At 39.0% G+C, this 20,877-nt stretch overlaps 2 protein-coding genes across 6 annotated transcripts in view; both read right to left on the bottom strand.

Moving 5' to 3' along the window:
- Window positions 1-20,877, bottom strand: part of Palld (palladin, cytoskeletal associated protein) — a 372,211-nt gene that overhangs the window by 117,067 nt on the left and 234,267 nt on the right. The gene's annotated exons all lie outside the window — the stretch shown is intronic.
- Window positions 4,112-13,840, bottom strand: LOC125612834 (cell division cycle-associated protein 3-like). The gene has a single exon (XM_048791705.1). The coding sequence runs from the start codon at window positions 8,408-8,410 to the stop codon at window positions 7,619-7,621; it is 792 nt and encodes a 263-aa protein (XP_048647662.1). The 5' UTR covers window positions 8,411-13,840; the 3' UTR covers window positions 4,112-7,618.

Below are 20,877 nucleotides of genomic sequence, written 5' to 3' on the forward strand. Positions count from 1 at the left end.
GGAGCTGTTGCTGTTTCTGCTGCTACAGATTAAGCTAGCTGCCTGCAGAACTTACCTGGACTGTGATTTAAGCTAGCTGCCTGCAGAACTTACCTGGACTGTGATTTACCTGGACTGTGAGTTAATCTATTGAGACACTGCTTTACCTGGACTGAGACAACAAACTGTAATCTATATCTTTGCTAACGGTGTCATTGCTGGTATAATTTTTCCAAGGGCTTCTTGCATGGAGCCATCAATTGGCTTGGTATTGTGGCATTTTGTATCCTCCCTTTCTGTTTGTAGCAGGTTATTTATGGTGTTTCTGTAAAAACCACTATGGTCGTTATTTAAATTAAACAAAAGGGGGAAATGTTAGAGTCTGTAAACAAGTCAAAATAACACCTGGCATTTTGCCAGGGGAATGTTAAAGTTCGTAAACAAGTCTGGATGGTGCCTGGCAAAATGTCAGAGGGAGTGGTTTGAGAAGTAACAAAACCGAGCTATTAGGTGTAGAGATTCCTGATTGGTTGACTGATGTATCTAGTTTATGCTAATTAGATAAGCTGTGTGGAATGTATAAATACTGCTCCTGTCCTGCAATAAACGGCTCCCACTCCTGCTGTATCAACGTACACAAGTTATTCGTCACCCCCCGGTTATTTTGCTGCAGCCGGACTGCGGCAGTAGGTGAGGGGAAGACTCAGAAATGGGGGCAGGAGGCTATCGACTAAAGATCATTTCTTTTACTTAGCAATATTCTTAGACTAGTTCTAACAACTTTCCTCAACTTATTTGATAGCATATAAAATCACTCATGATTGACTTACTTATTTAAATTTTTTTTTTTTAGTTGTTGATGGACCTTTATTTTATTTGCTTATTTGTATGCGGTGCTGGGAATAGAACACAGTGCCTCACACGTACAAGGCAAGTGCTCTACCACTGAGCTACAACTCCAGCCCCAACTTACTTATTTTTTAGCAACCTAGTTTGGAGGAAATTTTTGCTCTAAAATTAGTTATTCAGAGTGACTCTTGGGAGGTGGCCTCTGCCCTGTGATGCAATATGAGGCATACCCAAAGGCTAAGAGCACCACAGCCCTCTGCAGGTGTCTAGTGAGTGACATTTGCCTTACTAGCCACCAATTAGCTGAGATGCTAATCTTGCTGGAATGCAGTGGCCTTCCAATCTCTGAAATCCTATTTAGCGTTGATCTATGTGCATTGTACATTCTTCAGGGGAAAGTTTTCACAGTTTCCATCATGTTTCTGAAGAGTTTCATGATCCCCAAAAATAAGAATTACCGTCCTTGGTATTCCCATGAATTGTTCCTCCTCTACAGCAGAACTTATCTTGGGAGGGGGAAGGTGCTTTTTTAAGAAGAAGATTTATTTATTTAAAGCAGTACTTATTTGAAGAAAAAAGAAAACGGTAGGGAAATACATTGCCTCCTTCCTCCTTCCCCACAATCCCATTCTCTATAAGGCATTTTTTTTGTTAATAGTTCATGACCTAGAGCTTAAAATATTCTTTTTTGTTTTCAATTTATTTTTTTTAGAAGTAATTGGACACAATACCTTTATTTTATTTATTTAATTTTATGTGGTGCTGAGGATCGAACCCAGGGCCTCACACGTGCTAGACGAGTGCTCTAGCGCTGAGTCACAATCCCAGCCCTCAAAATATTCTTTAGAATTATTTCAATCAGAGAATCAACACCTGGTTTTAAAACCTAGAAGGGTCCCAAAGAAGACTTATAGTGGTGGTAGGATAATTATAAAGGGGTTAATTTAAAGATAGGACACTCTGGAGGGCACCTGTTTGGAGAATTCCTTTGGACTTTGGATGGGCAGAGGTCACTGCAGAGGAGAGAAAGATTAGGTCAGCACTACAAATATGCATCCGCTGAGGTCCCAATGGTAGTGGGAATAGAGTGCTTTGGGAATCATTATGGTGGTGCTGGATGCCAATTGTTGATGGCAAATAACAGGCCTAATATCCACTGTAAATAGGAATATGGAATCAGAAATATACAAGGTCTATATAAAGACTATAATAAACTTCACTGAAAGAGGAGAATTAATGAAGAAACAGTCATTTTCATGGATGATAACAGTCAGTGATTTAAAGATGGTCAGTTTCCACAAAATCAAATTTGAGTTTTAAATCATACCTCAAAGTTACAATGGCCTAATTTTCTAAAATTAACATAGGCATGCAAAAGTTTATCTAAAAGTAAACAGTAGAAATGAATACTCAGTGTGTGTGTATATATGTGATACATCTCTATTACCAGATGCTAACCAATTTTTAAGGTACAATAATTAAAAGAGCATGATATTGGCTCAAGTATAGACCAAGAGGTCAGTGGCATAGAAAAGAAAATCAGAAGCAGCCATAAGCATGAATAATTTAGAGAATGATAAAGGTGCCATTTCAACTCAGTAAGAAAGCACAGATTAGTCATGAACTCAGGAAAAAATAAATTTCAATACACACCTTATACTATATGACAACATAAACTCCAGATGGTTGAAATTCCTAAATTACTAAAAATAAAACAGAACAAGTCACCTACCAGATCAGACTGGACTCTTTCTCTTTCCCAGCCCAGGAAGAAATGGTCTCCTGAAGAGGCAGTGCATTTTGCTAGTTAGTTAAGCTACTCAACTTGAATACTTTAAACCGGAAATGTAACACAACAATGTCTGCACTCAAATTATCAGCACCACCCTTTCATGTGTCTTTCTACCCTGCTGTAGAACTCTGAAAAATTTAAATACTTGCAAAAATTATAGACATAAAAATGTTTTGAAACAAATCAGTGAACTGATTGACAGTTTTCTTTCTACATTTCCTCCTGCCCGACTCTTCCCATTGCACAATAGAATGTGTTAATTTGAGTTGTTTTCCTAAAGGTGATGTAATGTCCCAGTTATGTGTCCAGTTAATGCTGAGATTTAGAATGCTAATCAACACAAAAATATTTATGAATCTCATAACATTTTTAGCAAAAGAAGCAAGAAACAAATGAATATATATGTTATGATTACGCTCATCTAAGGTCCCAAGCCAGGAAAATGAAACTTTATTATTTAGAAAGGTATACCTAGATCATATCATATAAAGGAAATGAAGGAAGCATCTCAGAAATCAGGACAACAGTTTACCTCCTAATTGAGGGACAGGGCTAAAAAGAAAAAGGTTAAACCATCGAAGCAGAACACACCTGTAATCCCAGCTACTTCGGAGCCTGAGGCAGGAGGATCACAAATTTGAGGCCAGCTTCAGCAATACAGTAAGACTCTGTCTCAAAATAAAACATAAAAGGGAGTGGGGCTGGGTGTGGTGGTGCACTCCTGTAATCCCAGTGGCTCTGGAGTCTGAGGCAGGAGGATCTGGAGTTCAAAGCCAGCCTCAGCAAAAGTGAGGTGCTAAGCAGCTCAATGAGACCCTGTCTCTAAATAAAATACAAAATAGGGCTGGGGATGTGGCTTAATGGTAGAGCCCCCCGCCCCCAGTAAAGGTGGCAAAGTTCTATTTATTTAATTTTTTTTTTACCTAGGTGATAACTATTTATTATTTTTCAAAATTAAACTTTATGTTTCAGAATTTTAGTTTCATATCAAATGGAAAGTACAGACAATTCCCATATATCCCTTGCCCCCACATAAGGCACGGCCTCCCCTATAGTCAGCATCCTCAAGAAGAGTGGCATATTTGTTATAATGGCTGAACTTATATTGACAATCATCTCCCCAAATCCATAGTTTTCATGAGAATTCATTGTTGGGTTGGAAATTCTATAGGTTCTGGAAAATTTATAATAACTTATACCCATCATTATAGTGTCATAGAGAGTAGCACTGTCCCTAAAATCCTATGTGCTCAGCTGCTTTATCCTCCTTGCCTCTGATAACCCTGATCCTTTTGCTGCCTTCATAGTTTGACCTTTTCCAGAGTATCGTGTAGTTGGGCTCACAGTCTGTAGCCTTTTCCGATTGGCTTCTTTCACTTAGTAATATGCATTTAAGTTTCCTCCATGTCTTTTCATGGCTTGATAGTTCATATATTTTTAGTGCTGAATAATATCTCTTTTTTAATATTTATTTTTTTTTTAGTTACAGGTGGACACAATATCTTTATTTTATTTTTATGTGGTGCTGAGGATTGAGTCCAGTGTCTCATGCATGGTAGGTGAGCGCTCTACCTCTGAGCTACAATCCCAGCCCCCTGAATAATATTTTATAGTCTGGTTAGACTACAATTCAACCATTCACCTACTATAGGGCATCTTGGTTACTCCCAAGTTTGATAATTATGAATCAAGTGTTGAAGATGTCTGTGTCAGGTTTTGTGTGGACCTAAGTTTCCAGTTCTTTTGGGTACATCCCAAGGAGTGCAACTGCTGGATCCTAGGATAAGAGTATGTATAGTTTTGTAAGAAACTGCCTTATTCTAAGGTGTAGCTTTTTGCATTCCCACCAGCAATGAATGAAGGTTCCTGTTGCTCCACATTCTCATCAGCATTTGGTAGTGTGTTCTTTTTCTTTTGGCTATTCTTATTGGTATCGAGTGCTTTATCATTGGTGTTTTAATTTGTATTTAAATTAATGACCTAACAACCAATGCTATTGGTTATATTTTCCCGTACTTGTTTGTCATTTGCATATCTTCTTTGGTGAGGTAATTGTACTTTTTTTATTTTCTGGATTTTTGATGCTTTGATATCTGAAGCCTTGCTGACTCTAGGGAGACTTCCCCTCCTGGGGTTAGACAATTCCTAGAGATGGTAAACTTGCCTTTGAAGGTGACTTTCATATGCAAACTAACCAATCTGGAGTCCCCACTACCTCTGCTATCAGGGCAAGGCACCTGACTACTAAAGACAGCCTTGTGCCTAAGAGCCTGCTGGAACATTCCAACTGGCCAACCCTAAATCTGCACACGGGCTTCTGTCCGTTCCCATGACAATCACAGTAAAGGCTTTTGCCCAGGTTTACCTTCATTCTTTCTGTCTCCTGACAGACCTTGGTGCTCTCCTCTGTGACCCTGTGTGATATGGTGTGCCCCCCTCCTCTTGGGATCTGTGTATAATGAACTATCTTTTCAATGGTGGTCATCTCCTGAGCTATTGGCCTCAACATACTTGAATAAGAAAACCTACATCCATTTTAAGACAGTATACAGGTCTTCCCATTAAAATTACTTGTTAAACTGAAGATTGGTTTATTACACATTTTGTGGACATAATTTTTTTCACATTAAAAATATATTTTCACCTTAAAAAGTAACGTAGGCTTTAAACCCAAGGAAAATAGAATGATAACTGTAATATATTCTGCTTTTCTAGACATTTTCCTAAGGAAGATCCAGTTCAATGTAATTGCAAAGGACTTTGGAAAATTCCTAGGTTGTGATTTAGTTTTTAAGTTTCCACTGAAACAAAAAGTGGGAATTAGGTCATTTTGCCTTCTGTCTGTGGGATTGAGCAATGCTTGTTAAAAATCATGGAGGTTTTTGTCATCATATGCCACATAGCAAAACCCAGTAAGAGCTGCCTACCTAACAGAGAAGCCAGATTAGAGTTCAACAATTTAACATTACTGAACATGTTCTAAGTAAAGTTAAACAGAGTTTATGTTGTTCTTGCAATCCTCAAGTCTCACTTACAACCATTTAAAATTAATATTTAACCACATTTATATAAATACACAGAAGTGTGTAAATGGGTTGACTTGGTCCTTTGATGCCTGCTCTCTGGGGCAGGTGCTACTGAAATTCTCCAGGCTTATTTCTCAGACAGCTTAGCGCTCAGGGAAAGGGGAAATAAAAGAAAGTAAACTACCAATAAATATCTGAATTCTTAATAAATGAAGAGAAAAAGTGTGGAAAAATACTTTCTTATACACAAGTGGCCTCAACATTTAAGACCATAACTGTCCAAAAGAGCTTTCTGTGATGAAGTAACGTTCTGTATCTGCACTGTCCAATATGGTAGCCACCGGACACATATGGATGTTGGGTACCTGAAATGTGGCCAGAATGATTGAGGAATTGAATTTTAAATTTAACTAACTTCAAACTTAAATAGCCACATCTGGTTAATAGCTGCTATATCAGACAGTGCAAGTTTAGATAATTTTACCAATTTATTATAATTTACCCTTCTTGAAAAAAAATATTAAATCTTAAGATAAAGTTTCAATAGCACTTCTAGAGAAACTGCATTTACTACAAATCAAGATTGTAAGTAGTTTCTCTTGACTTGTTGTACTCAAGGACACACATAAAATAATTGAAAACAGAAAACATGAACAATGGAAATATATGAAGAATTCCTACCAAACATAGCTTAGAGGAGGTTCTGAATATAATTTTGAAAAAAGTGGATAAATAATTTCATGAATGAACTGACAGGAAAGCTATTTAGCTTTCTGACTGGGAAAAAATATTACAGGCAAAGTACAAACATTTCTTTAAAATACAGAGCCTTTATCTCTTTTAAAAAAACGAGTTAAGCAAATACACATAATGGAGAATTGGATGGATGGATGAATAGGAAGAAAGCTAGCTTTGATGTATGGACTTTAGTAGCGTTTTCCCTTGGTACTCATGGGGATTGGTTTCAGGACTCTCCATAGATACCAAAACTCTCTGATACAAAAGTCCCTTATATAAAATATCATAATATTTGCATATAACCTATATACATTCTCTAGTGTACTTTAAAGCGACTCTAGTTTACTTATAAATACCTAATAATATATAAATGATAGGTAAATAGGTGTCCTACTATATTATTTAGGGAATAATGACAAGAAAACAAAAAATCTATACATGTTCAGGGCAGAATCAATTTTTTTTTTCTCAAATATTTTCAATCTGTGATTAGTCGAATCTGTAGATGTGGAACTTCAGGATGCAGAATACAGGGGCAGGCTGTAAGATCATCAGGCGTGAACCTCCTGCTGGGATATTTGCATCTTGCCTTGGGACTCCCATTAAGCTTTTCTTGTTTTCCTAACCCCTAGATTGTTTCTCCTGCTCCAGGAGAAGGTAGTACATTTCATGTAATAATTTTAAATTATACAAGTTAATTTTTTAAACACTTCAAAAGGAAAGTGAAAACCACCTGCGGTATCACTACCCATAGCTTACCCATCCATTTTTTTCTTTTTTGCTGACTTATATATGTGTGCATATATAATATTCTGAAATATTCCAAAATTAAAATTGGTTTGTACTTCATGGTACATCTACTGCTGGTACATTTTTTTTTTTTTTTTGGTCTTTTAACAACATCATTTAAAAATCACTTCCTTTAATACCCAAGAAATATAGAAGACAAAAAGAAAGTCTGACAAAGTTCTAAGTCCCAGAATTGGTAGTTTAGGAGGAATCAAAGAAAACAAGCCTTTCATCAGTCTCCCTGGGAAAGAAGGGGTGAAACAGAATATCACCAGGCCCTGGGTGAATCCAGTGTAGGGGCCACACCGGGCTTAGCTCTCTACCAAAGCAAAGTGCAGAGTTTCCTTGTCATGGTCCTGGCCTTGCTCCCGTGCTCCTCCTCCAGTTTTCAGAAGTCATCCAGTTCCAAGAATGACTCCTTCCTTTAATCACCTAACATTTTCATTTAGGGAAGAAGGGCACGAACGCTGTGGGTCCCAGGGGAGTTGTCATCCTGCAGGATGGTGAGGGGAGATCTCCCTAAGACTGTGTTGTTTGGTTTCCAACTATTGTGTTGAGAACATGAAGATGGGGGACTCTCGTCTTTTGAGGGCTTATCTGAGCTCTGGCTGGCCACAGGGGTTTCTGTGGGATATCTTGCATCCTCCTGGGAAGACACCTGTTTGGAAGGGTGCTCAGTGTCATTCCAAGGTGGCAGCTGGTCCTCAAGGGATAACTGAGTATCCAGAGGCAGATCTAGTTTAAAAGATGAAGGTACTCCCAGGGGCAGAATAGATTCTGGGGGAAGATTTGATTTAGAGGCTTCAGTCTCAGATATTTCACTCGGCTCTTTTACCAGTGGACTCTGAGGGTCTTCACTGCTGGTCTTCATAGGTATCCATGCAATGTCAAGGACACCAATGCCAAGGAGAGTGGGGATCTGAGTCCTGGGCCTGTTTTGGACCTTTGAGCTGTTCTCCTGCTGGTAGGGTTGACTGTGGAGAGCTCTCCACCTGGATGGGAGTGTCTGGAATGCCTGCACTAGAAGGACGAGAGTCTGCTCCTCTGCTCGATGCTTGTTGTGTGGTGGAGCCCAAGGTAGGGTGACTGGGACGCTCTTGGCTGAGCCCATCTTCACTAGGGGCAGGAGCAGGGCTCCGCCAGGGCAGAGGAGAGGATGCCAGGCCCCAATTGGACGTGGGTGCACACCAGCTCCAGGTTCAACTCCTGAAGGTAGGAGTTTCAAACTTCCCCACATTTACTGATTTTTAAATGTACAGTCTTGGTGAACACATTTCTGTGGCAGTCAGTATGTTTCTACCTTACTATTTGAGTTATTTCTATTGGCTACACAGTATTCCATTTTCTAAAATGTTAATGTGGATTATAATGCCATCTCTCGCCCTCTATTCATTTTCCTATATGTTTGTCCGATGCTACTTGAACAACACTCTTCTTTTAAATTGGTTTTAACATATTACATGAGCTGGGCATGGTGGCAAACACCTGTAATCCCAGGGGCTTGGGAGGCTGAGACGGGAAGATCACGAGTTCAAGCCAGCCTCAGCAAAAGCGAGGTGCTAAGCAACTCATTGAGACCCTGTCTCTAAATAAAATATGAAATAGGGCTGGGGCTGGGGCTTAGTGATTGAATGCCCCTGAGTTCAATCCCCAGTACGTTCCCCCCAAAACAAAAACAATAAAAAACAACTACATAAATCTCCAAGATGTATTAGAATTGACTCTGTCCTTTATTGTAGAACCAGTAGGTGAATCCTGGCCCTTCCTCTTTTACCACCAGTTTCATTTGAGAGGACTGGACTTTAGATTTGAGACTGAGATCATTAACCAGGAAGAGGGCAATAGGCAAGACCTAGAACAATAGCTGTCAATCTCCTAAGCCTGCAGTGGAATGTGGGAATGAGGAGGGAAATAATTCAATTCCTGAAGTACATATGGGAACTCTTAGAAGACTTCTGCAGAATTTCCAATGAGCTACTGCTTTTCCAAAATATGGAGAACCTCTGGGTTAAAGAGCAAATGTTCAAATTCCTTACCATGTTCAGAGTACATTGTTCCGGTGTGACTCTGAATGTCCTTGAGTTCATCAGCATGAAAAACGAATGTCCCTTGGATTTATTCGGTGATCCAAACTTGTATTTGCCAAAAAGATAAGTGTCAGAGGATGTGCAATTTGTTCTAGCCAAGGCATCGACTTGGAACCATTCACAAAAGCCGGGGCAAAGACTGTGGCTCAGGATCACAGTCTGAACAAACAGCACTGTTCTTTATAGTACACTCACACACACGGGGAGCATCAGAAACACACAGTACCCTCCTTGTTAAGATGGAATCCCACTGGCTAGCCAATTGATTCACCAGTCTGCTAACTAATTCCATACTAACAGCTTAAATTAAAAGTTAATGAAACACAGCCAGGGCCCCATTATGTTACACTTGTAATGACCTTTCATTACCAAAAAAAAAAAAAAAAAAGAGAGAGAGAGAGAGGAAAAATAACTGGGGCTTCATTAAAAGGAAAATGTCTGGGACACCATCCTGGGCTGGAATGTACCCGCAGTCAGAAGCATTCCTTGCAGCTGCCTCCCTGCCAAGTCTCAGGGAAGCCGCTTCTCAGAGGCAGGAAAGAAATTCCCACAGGTATCCTGTGACCAGATTGAGCAGGACACATAAGGCAGCATTGTTTGTGGCTCTGCAGGGTCTGCTCAAGATGGGAAAAATCTGTTCACTTGGACTACTGTGCACTTAACAGCTTCACACTCCGTCCTGCTAGGAAACTCACACTTGACTCAGACTTCCCGGGAAGCAGGAGGTAGAGAGTCTCTATATCCTTCTTCCTCTCCTAGATTCAGGTCCCTAGTAGCTTTTTCTCTCTTCCAGATAAATGAAGGTTGAAGAAATTCATGACTCCACGACTCTACGTCCTGCTCTGTCTCTCTCCCAATTCCCTTGTCTCAACATTCTGGTGATCACCCTGTGCTAATGATTTACAAGCCTTCATCTTAAGCCCCCTCTGCCTTTGGGCTGTGTGCATGTGGGGGGTCTATACTAGTACCTCCCACCCATGTGCAAAATCCACCCTCAGTTTCTCCCATGAAATGGCCCTCCAGCTTGGCTTCCAGACACCTTCAGTGGCACTGTATTCTGAAAATTGTGAATAACCTTTAGATTTCTCATAAATCAGTCATTTAGGATCGGGGACAATCACATATGCCATTGTATGACCATTGTCCTGAAGGTAGTGCATACGACAGGTTCTTGACTATGTAGCTACACAATCCTTGGAAAATTATTCTGTCCTCAATCCGACTCCATCTTGCTATATCTCATTAAAAAAACCACTACCTCTACCTCCAGTATGTATTTATTTATTTGACAACTATTCAAATATTCATATATTTACTATGTGTCAGGAACTGCTTTAGGTGTTTTATAAATATTGACTTTTAAAATCCTCATGGCTGTCCTACCATTATCTCCAAGTTCTGGAAGAGGAGATAGAGACAGCATGATCACCTTGCTCTGGCCAGCCTAGTTACCTTGCTTTCCTCGAAATACTATTTATTTTCCCCCTGAATATCTTTATCCTGGTCTTATCACCTCTTCTCTCCCCAAATCCCCCTCTCTGTGTCCTCTTTAAAATAAGTGCTGACCTACAAGTGTTCATCTAAGGCCACCCCCAACCTGCCATCAAGACCAAACTATTCCAGTTCACAGGAGTCTGTTCCTTCTTTGCAAGTCTCCTACACTACTCACAATACAAAGGTATTATGCCTGTGCTACTGCTTTGCATGCTTATTTAATTGTCACATTCCAGGAACTCCTGGAGGTCAGATGCCCCCAGGATGTTTTTATCTTCTTCTAGTATTGGGTAAAAACATAACTTGGACTTGGACATTATTAACTGAACCAAAATGATAAATATTGCCATCATCCAAGAAAAAGGATGAAGAATAACCATCGAAGGTTATCTTTTGCTTTTTGTAGCTACCTTTAATATATATTTTTCTCAGTTCAATGGGAACAGTACATTACACATATTTGTGGGTAGAAATACTGCTTTCTTATTTTTATTTTTAGACCAGGGGTTGGCAAATTATGGCCATGGTCAAAATATGGGTCACTGCCTGTTTTTACAAATAAAGTTTTATTGACACAAAGCTATGCCCATTCATTTATGTTTTGTCTGTTGCTGTTTTCACACTCCAAGGGCAGACCAGAGTCCTTGTGACACAGCCTGTATGTCCTGCAAAGCCTACAATATTTACAACTTGACCCTTTACATAAAAATTTTGCTGAACTCTGCTTTAGACAAAAAGTAGACAAACACCTGAATAAGAAACACTTCTGCTCCTCAGTATTTTTTATTTTTGGTCTGGACTTAGTTTTCTCTACTAATTTCCTTGATGCTTTCTGAATATTTTTAAAATTAAGCGTCTGCCTATGGTTTGAGATCAAATCAGAGTAAGCACTTAATTTGTTCTGCATTACAACTCATGCTTTCAGAGAGTTGGCCGATGTAGTGCACATTGAGAAGTTTCTTTCCCTTTTATAAGGTTCCTGTTGTATCTCACTGTGGGCAACATCTCTGAATGCTTCACACAGTTGGTGATCTCATTGAGTCATATTAAGTCTCAGTCACTGGCAGCAGCCCCATCAAATTTGCTTGTGTGGTTACCTAGATTTTCCATGCCAGTGGAGGCAAGAAGTGACATGGTAATAAAATCAGATAATCCCCAACCCAACTAGGTTTGGGAAGGCAGGTAAAGACAGCATTTAGTATTGAAGGGTGCCAGGATGGTGTTTTGCTTTTTATTTCTTCTTCAAATCAAAGCAGGGCCTTTTCACTACTCGTAAACAATAATGAATGTCAGTCAGTTGACAAATTGCCTTTTCTTCACATAATTTCACTATAATGATGGAATGACTAGAACCCTGTCTTGGTCTTGTCTTGTGTGAACTGCAGTTCTGCGCTGCCTGTCTTGCCCCTCATTTCTGAATCCCTCTCCTGGTACCATACCTCATCTTACAACTAGCCCTCCTACAATGCTGTGACCTTAATGCTCCTTGGGAATTCTGACTAACAGCCCAGGTTTTGGGCCTCAACAGTCTGCTGACAGATTTCTTCACTGTTGACAGCCTGTGCAACTCCCTCAAATCTCCAAACAGCATTTGTTCCCAGGCTTCCTGTCGTCATGTCACCATGATGTGCTATAATGGGTTTCCTGGTCTCCGCCTCTGGCCCTGCACCACGCTGGAGGGCTCCTGTCTTCCACACCAGCCTTGATAAGCACCTGATGCTTTGTCCACCCAGTGCGTAGCATGATTCTCCAACCACCTGTTCCTGCGTCTGTTCTGTCCCATGGCACTTAATTGGACTTCACCCAGTTTTGACTTGAAATTGGATAAAATGAAAGGAGAATAAGATAGTCTCAGTTCTCACTAAATCTTCTCAAAAAATATACTACTTAACAGTCCCCAACCTGGTATAGACATAGCCAAAGTCTAGTACTTTCCCTAATTTTGATTCCATTTTGGTGTTACTAAAGGCCCTGGGGAAAAGCTGCCTTAACACTCAAAAAGCTACTTCCTGTAGCTTTGTCACCACAAAAACTTAAAAAAAAAAGCCAATAAGTATCTGTGGCCCCCTTTCTAGTGTGCAATACTATGTTGGCATTTAAAAAATATTCAGTTTGAATGTCTTCAAGACAGACTCTTGTCTATAGCTCCTTAAAAATGATACACACATATGTATGTGAATATTACATACTTAACTTCTGCTGTCGACTGTGAACCATTTCCACTGGCGACCAAAGGGTCTATCCATGGTCAACACTTTTATAAATGACTGGCTACAGAAAGGAAAAAGGATGAGGTGGGGTAAGAGAGTGTGCCAGATAATTTTGTGTGAAGCAAGAAACATCTTGTAGCAATAAAACAGGATAAGTATGTTTATTATGAGTGAAATAAATCTTCATAAGCAAGAGCAAAATACTTGTCTAGCTTCTAATTTTCCACAAAGGTGAGGCTAAGCAATTCAAATCTTCAGAGGGCAGTATCTGTCAGATATTGCATCTAATAACCAACGGCAACTTGGTGTGCCAAAGGAGACAGGGTCAACACGAAAAGTGTCTGCTTTCTACTTACTCTATCTACAGCAGTAAGTGGGAAACAGGACACTTTGAAAGCACTAACAAAATCTTAGTAATAATTTACAGTAGGTCAGAAGTGAAGAAAAAGATGCATAGCAAAAGAGATTTTAAAATAAAGGACAGGAGAAGAAATTTGAAGGGAAAGCAACAAAGATATTAAATGAAGAAAGAAATACAACCCGGAGTTAAATAATTATATTTAGAATACTATGGGGAATTATTCGGAGTCAAGTAATTAGTTAAGAACACTGCAGCAACTTTCACATAATTGCAGGTTCCACTAATTGGGTAGGAAAAAAAAGCAGAATATAGAGTTTTACTGTGTAGTGCATTAAAAAGCTAGAGAAGTCACAAAATCTAATATGTATTCATGGCTAACCCAGAATCTACAAGTTAGATGCAAGTCTCTCTCTCTCTCTCTCTCTCTCTCTCTCTCTCTCTCTCACTGTGTGTGTGTGAAAAAATCTATATAAATATTTTCAAACTGAGTTAATATATACATTCATTCTGTACATATGAATATATATGAATATGAATATATATTTATACTTTTAAACTTTAAAATAAGAAAATACCCCACTATCAAAACAAAAGATAAAAATGTTTTCTCTTCCACATTTTTATACTGTAAAGTTTGAAATTAGCAGTTCTTAAAGAGCAAAGGTGTTATTTCAGATGTACAATATAGTATAGAGTATCAAAAAGGCAAAATTCAAAATGATTAAAGGATTCTTTAATTTTTCTGTATATGTGGTAAGAAAAGCACAGGTGCCTTTTGATTCTAAAGGTAATTTGGGGGTAAATGTTATACTGCAATAAATGACTCTTTATGGATCAACTAATATGGAATCAAGAAATAGCAGGGGACTGGGGTCATGGCTCAGTGGTAGAGTGCTTGCCTAGCATGTGTGAGGCGCTGAGTTCGATTCTCAGCACCACATATAAATAAATGAATAAAACAAAGGTACATCAATATATAAAAGAAAAAGAAGAAAAAGAAATAGCAGGTACCTTAGAAAGAGAAGATACATTCTGATGTCTGGTGTCAACTGCTTCAGATCAATGAAAACTTCATGTGGTCCCCATTTTTTAATGATAAATTATATCACAATCTCACAAGCATCAAAAATATGAATGACTGAAATTCAATGTCAATGTATTGTAGGCAATGTTAAGAACAGGGCCTCTGGAGACAGTGCACTTGGGTTCAAACTCTGGCTCCTCTTTTGCTAGTAGTGTAACCTTGGACAACTTGCTCAATCTCTGTGCATTCAGTTGTTTTTTTATCTGTGAAATGAAGATAATGGCATCTTCCTTACAGTGAGTGACGAAGGTATGACCTTATATTTTGAGGTCTTTAGAATAGTCTTGGGACATGATCAGTGCTATGTAAAGGTTTGTTATGTAAATATTTACTGTGTTTCTACCATGTGCTAGGCATCAGAGATCCCATCACAAAGACAGTCTTATCTTAAGGGGGTTCAACAACATAATCTTATTGTGAGCCACGTATGTCACATAAGACAGAAGCTTAGGGATCTGCTTTGACTTTTGTATTCTCAGTTCCATAAATGGGCCAGGTACATCCAGTACAGGGATTAAATCAGGCACTTCATCAATCTTTCTGAAACCATAAACAGATTAACAATTTGAATTGCTTAGAGATTAGGATGTTTTTTTGGAGATCACTGGGTGATGCACATCTGCTAAAAAAGTGTCCAGTGTCCCAGAAAGCTGAAACAAAAAGATCCTACTAACCATTCTTCGAAAAAATTAGAGATTGGAGCATTTGAACACTTACCTAGGGAAAGAAAATCGGGAAAGATAAGAGGAAGGGAAAGCTCTTAGGACTTTGGTTCTCCTCATTTCCTTTTCCTTGCTCATCCCCACTGGGCCTTCCCACAAAGTTCCCAAAGTTCATCCAGGAGGTGGAAGGTGGATGTGAATGCATAATCTCAGGTTGAGATAAATCTGGAACCCATTCTGAGTTCTTCAGGGCTGACCATAGAAGAGCTGAGATTAGAAGCCATCTGCAGAGGCATTATCTTCTCCCCAAGTCAGCGGGCTCCCTGAATTATACAGTGCAATGCATGATTCAAAGAGTAGGTAAGGCCCCAGAAGTGAGAGCTAATTAGCAGTGTTGAGTGAGCAGGGTGGTGAGAGTCCCAGGCAGTGCAAAGTGCCATTGTCTCTACCAACCTAAGGCCTGAGTGCGTGTGATGAGGCGTTTTCTCCAAGGAAGTAAATTACTAACGAATTTGGTGAAGAGAATATTTTCTGAATGTATCTAGAGGAGAAATTAGAAGTACGTTGTCAGATTAATAATCTCTACAGTCTAGCCTTGCTTATCTTATCTGTAAACTGGATGAGGTGGCCTTAGGTCTCCACAGTCCTAGTTAACCACTGATATTCTCTGAGTCTATGTTTCAAACCCAGGGGAACCCACTGGGTTTGTTTCCTGCTTGTCTCCAACTTCTCTTGTTATCACTCCCTAAACCTGTTCTCCCCTCATCACATCTTGGGGAAGTGACTCAATATTTAAGTCCAAGATGGCTATGTCAAGGCTGGCCCATGGAACAATAGGTGGGATAGAGCAATATTTACCATGCTCCCCTAAAACACATCGTGACAGTGCGCACTGTCTCTCTTCTGTGTTTATCCTCCCCAGGTCACACTGAGACTTCCTAAGTCTTAGTCTTATGTGAGCTGCCTTCAAGAAACGGAAAAGTCACTTGGACTGTACCTCCCATTGTGTTTCTGATAAACTTTAATCAGGCCCCCTCCCTCTCTTGTACAAATATGGTGTGCGTGTGTGCATAGAGTTGCCTCTTAGATTGTCAAGGATTTGGAATCAAATCATATAAAATTTAAAATGGAGAAAATTCATCTATGGCTGGCTTAGCTGGAGTTTAGAGCACAGACATTAACAAACCAGATTGGGAGCCTAGATATCAAGTGTATTAGTAATATTTAAAACATAAGTTAGACAAAATTTCAGCAAATCAAATACAATAATATATATGAAGGAAACTACACCATGTAAAGAATGTAGAAGTTATTTAACATTTGAAAATCTAGTGATATAATTTACCATATTTTAGAAAACTATGTTATCAGCTCAAATAGAGGTAGAAAAAGAAAACATTAAAAAACTCCACCAAATCCTGATAAAAGTTCTCAGTAAACTAGAAAGGAGTTTCCTTAACTGATAAAGGGTGTCCATGAAAACCTACATCATACTTATTAGTGAAAAACTAAGTGTCTTTCCCCCTGATGTCAGGAAAAGGCAAGTATATCTGCTGTCACTACTTCTAACCCAAGTTTTACTGAAGGCTATGGCTACTGTGATATGACAAGAAAACAAAACAAAACAACCAGCAGCAGTCTAGTTTCAAAAGGGGAAGTAAATCTGTATTGATTTGCAAATAACACCATTGTCCAAGTAGAAAATCCAATGGACTCTACCAAAAAATAAAGCTATTAGAATTAATAAATAAATGTAGTAAGATTGTAGATTATAGGATCAATATATATCATACCAATTATATTTTTATATACTAGAAATGAATGATCAGATTTTTAAAAACATTTATAACAGCATACATTTTTAGCTTTTTTTTTTTTTTAAATTATTTTGGCACCAGGATTAGACTCAGAGCACACAATCACTGAGCCACATCGCCAACCCTATTTTGTATTTTACTTATTCAGGATCTCATTGAGTTGCTTGGCTTGCTTTTTCTGAGGCTGGCTTTGAACTTGGATCCTCCTGTCTCAGCCTCCCGAGCCATGGGGATTATAGGTATGAGCCACAGCACCTGGCACATTTTTAGCTTTTTAAGAAACTACCAAACCATTTTCCAAAATGATTACAACATTTCATTATCCCACCATCATTATATAAGAGTTCCAGTTCTTCTACATCTTAACCAGCATTTTGGAATAGGTTTTTCCTAATTTTAGGTATTTTAATGTATATGCAGTGAAATTTCATCGTGGTTTTAATATGACTACTATTTTCCTAATGACTACAATTTTGAGCATCTTTTCATGTGTTTATTTGCCATCTGAATATCTTCTTAAGTGAACTGTTGCTCATATCTGTTGTCCATTTTTTAATTGGATTAGTTGTTTTCTTATTTAGTTTATTATATTATTTTATATTCTAGATAGAAGCCCTTTATCAGACATGTGCTTTGTAAACATTTTCTCCTTGTATAAATAGATTATCTTTTAATTTTCTCATCAGTGACATAGCAGCTTTTAATTTGAAGTCAAATTTATCCACTTCTACAAATTAAGCTTTTGATATCATAATTAAGAAATTCTTGCCTAATCCAAACTGGCAAAGATTTTCTCTCATGCTTATATCATATAATCTACCCATTCTACTCTTACGCTTTCAACTCAGAGAAAAGCATAAGGCCATCCAAAGACTTGTACACAAGCAGCTTTATTTGTAATCATGAAAAACTGGAAAAACTAAATATCAACAATTGAATGGATAAAATGGAACACTATTCAGCAATAAAAAGGAATAACATGATATGATAACATGATATGAACAAATTTTATAGAAATGCTGAGTTAAAGAAGTCAGTGAGAAACAGTATTGTATGATTCCATTTATATAAATCTCTAGGAGATGTAAATAAAAATATAGAGATAGAAAGAAGATCAGTGGTTACATGATGGGAGTGAATACTATTGGAGGGGATTATAAAGAAGTAGGAAGAAATCTCTGAGATAATGGATATATTTGCTGTCTTGACTGTTGATGTTTCCAAGACTGAATACATACGTGAAAACATCAAATTGCTGTTGATTATATGTCAATTATACCATGAAAAATGTTTTAAAACCATCTGTAATTTTCAAAAATTCACAAGGATTTTATTACAATGTTAGAAAAATGCTAACAATGCTAACTTGGAGGGTGACAAGGCCTGTAATTGGGATGGGTCACAGGTTTTCTGGGTCATGTGGCAAAATTCTATTCTTTAAGCTGGGTGGTGATACAGGCTGCTTCCTTTATATCCATTCATTATGTAGGAATTCGTGATATATACAAACTATATAATGAATTCTTTGTTTGATATGGGTTTCTGCATTTGTGTTTCCTTTTACAATACCAAGTTTTTTTTTTTTTTTTAAACAAAAATTTAAGAAAACAATGGTTGAAGAGGAGGGGACACATAAAAATGTGACTCAGCTCACGATAGGCACATTTCCAACTCTCATTCCCAGGGCGATACAATGCTGAGGAAAAGGAAATTGAAATGATACCAAGTTAAATTGAAAGTGAAGTTAAATGGACTTGTAAAATGGCTGCAGCATTTAAGGAACGCTTCCTAAAAGTTAGAGGGGAAGCTAACTAAATGCTATCTCAAGTTGGGTGTGTACCTGTGACCTTTCAGACTCAATGGGAGAACAGGCAGCGAGGTGGGCGGGGAGGCAGGGTGGGGCTCAGCAGATGCCATTGAAGCTAAGGCACCAACATTAATAAGAAAGGCAAAGTCACAAAGAGAGCCGCAGGTCTTGGCATATCCCGGATGAAACCTGTCACAGGGCAGGACAGGAGAATGGTTTCCTGCATAAGCTCTGGAGTCTGGGTTCAGAGTTTTATTCTGTCACTTAGACAAGTCACTGGTGTGTGGTCTGCCTCAATTCTGCTCCTTGCTGTCCTGGGGACGGTGATGTGAATTAAATGAGACAGTATCTGTATGGCACTTAGAAATCATGCCTGCCATGCAACAAATATGTTACCCATTATTATCAATGAAATATTTAAACTTAGGAACTTTGAATCTTAGTAGTTAACAAGAGAAATATGGCTTTATAAAGACCTTATTGTATTACAGACTATTTCCAGGACTGACCATGATAAAAACCTGCCAGAAGCTCTTGACAACTTTTATAAGAGTTTTCCTTGGAGGTTTCTTGGGATCCTGGGATGTAGATCGACAAGGGCAGGCTCAGGTGTTCAGATTCCGTATGGATTTAGGGTCATTCACTTTATGGTAACGATTTCTGGTACATGGAATCCAAACCATGCTAATTTTACTTGTTACTGTCATGTTTGAACTTTTTCTTGGGAGGATGTCACAGGCAGAAGGACAAGCTGGCCTGCAGCCATCAGAGATGGATCTTCTCATCTGAAACAATGACCACTAAGGGATGAGGCAAGCACATTAAAAGTCCCACCAGTGACCGACCGACCGCACACACGGGAGCACACGCAAGAGCAGCCAGCTCCGAATAAAGACAGTCTCTCCTTCCTCTCTCCTTCCCGTCTCTTCTTTTTTCCCTCCCTCACCCCTCCCACTCGCCCTCCTTTCTTTTCTTGACCTGACACTTATTGATCTTCTTACTAGTTCTTTTATTGATTCATTCAATATAGTTATTGAGCACCTACCAGTACTAAGCCCTGAAAATACAAAGAATGGGATACGTGCTTCATGCTTCCAAGAACCCTGCCTCGGCTGGGGTGCTAGCAGGCTGACCCAAGACCACACACACATGCCGAGAGTGTGCAATTTGAACTATGTGCGTGTAGCATTCACAGGAAACAACCCCCTCTATTTGTAGTAAGCTTTTTCTTAAAAGCTTCTACAGGCAAGACTGGGGCTCAGGTCCCAAGCTCTGTGTTGACCACAAGGGTTGGTGAGGCCACTTATGTCTTAGAATCTATTACCCTTGGTGCTTTTTATGGAGAAGGTTTAGTAATTACCAACCCCATCTTGTCAAGTGAGAGTCTTGAAAATGTAAGGTGTACAACAAGGATGACAGTAAGAACAGAGATCACATGAAAAACTGAAAGAGGGAGAAAATGGCAAATGCCATTTGTGGAGAATCACTCTGGTGCTAACCCGGCAGAGGAGCGTGGTGTCAGGAGGCTAGACTGTGAAGCCCTATGACCTGGGTTCGAATCCCAGCTCTGTCATTTATAACCTTCTCTCTATAACCTTAATTAAGTTACTGTCCTGCTGTGCTCATTTCCTTATCTGTAAAATGGGAATAAAAATTGTCCAATCCTAGAGCTGTTGTGAGGGTCAAATGTTAGGCACAAATTGTTATTGTGTCCAGTAGAAGAGGTTGTGTGTCAACTAACTGCAAACTGACAGTGCATGCCTGTGATGGTAGTTTTGCTAGCAGAAAAATGGATAATTATTAATGGAAAAATAAGTTTCTATTGACAAAAAACATCCTGGCTCCCCTCATATGTCCCGTATCATTTCAGGGGTCCTCTCTTGATGAACAAGTGACAACGTCATGCTGCTTTTCTAAGCTTCTAGGAGATGTAGAATGGGTTTCTACATTGGCTAACAAATGAAATTTTAAAACATCCAGGGTCACCCTTCTCTATGGGTACAGGTTACTGAAGGTACAACCCAGGGAAGGTGGGAAAAAGACGGTAGGTGGCCCTGAGGGAACCAGATAGTAAAGAACACTGTTTGGGCATATTTGTGGGGTGATGGCTGAGAGCAAGTATAGATGAGTTCTCTCTTCCTCCCTCTTTCCCTCCCTCCCTCTCTCCTTCCCTCCCTCCCTC

This window comes from Marmota marmota, unplaced genomic scaffold, assembly GCF_001458135.2.
Source record: "Marmota marmota marmota unplaced genomic scaffold, marMar, whole genome shotgun sequence".
Taxonomy (NCBI): domain Eukaryota; kingdom Metazoa; phylum Chordata; class Mammalia; order Rodentia; family Sciuridae; genus Marmota; species Marmota marmota.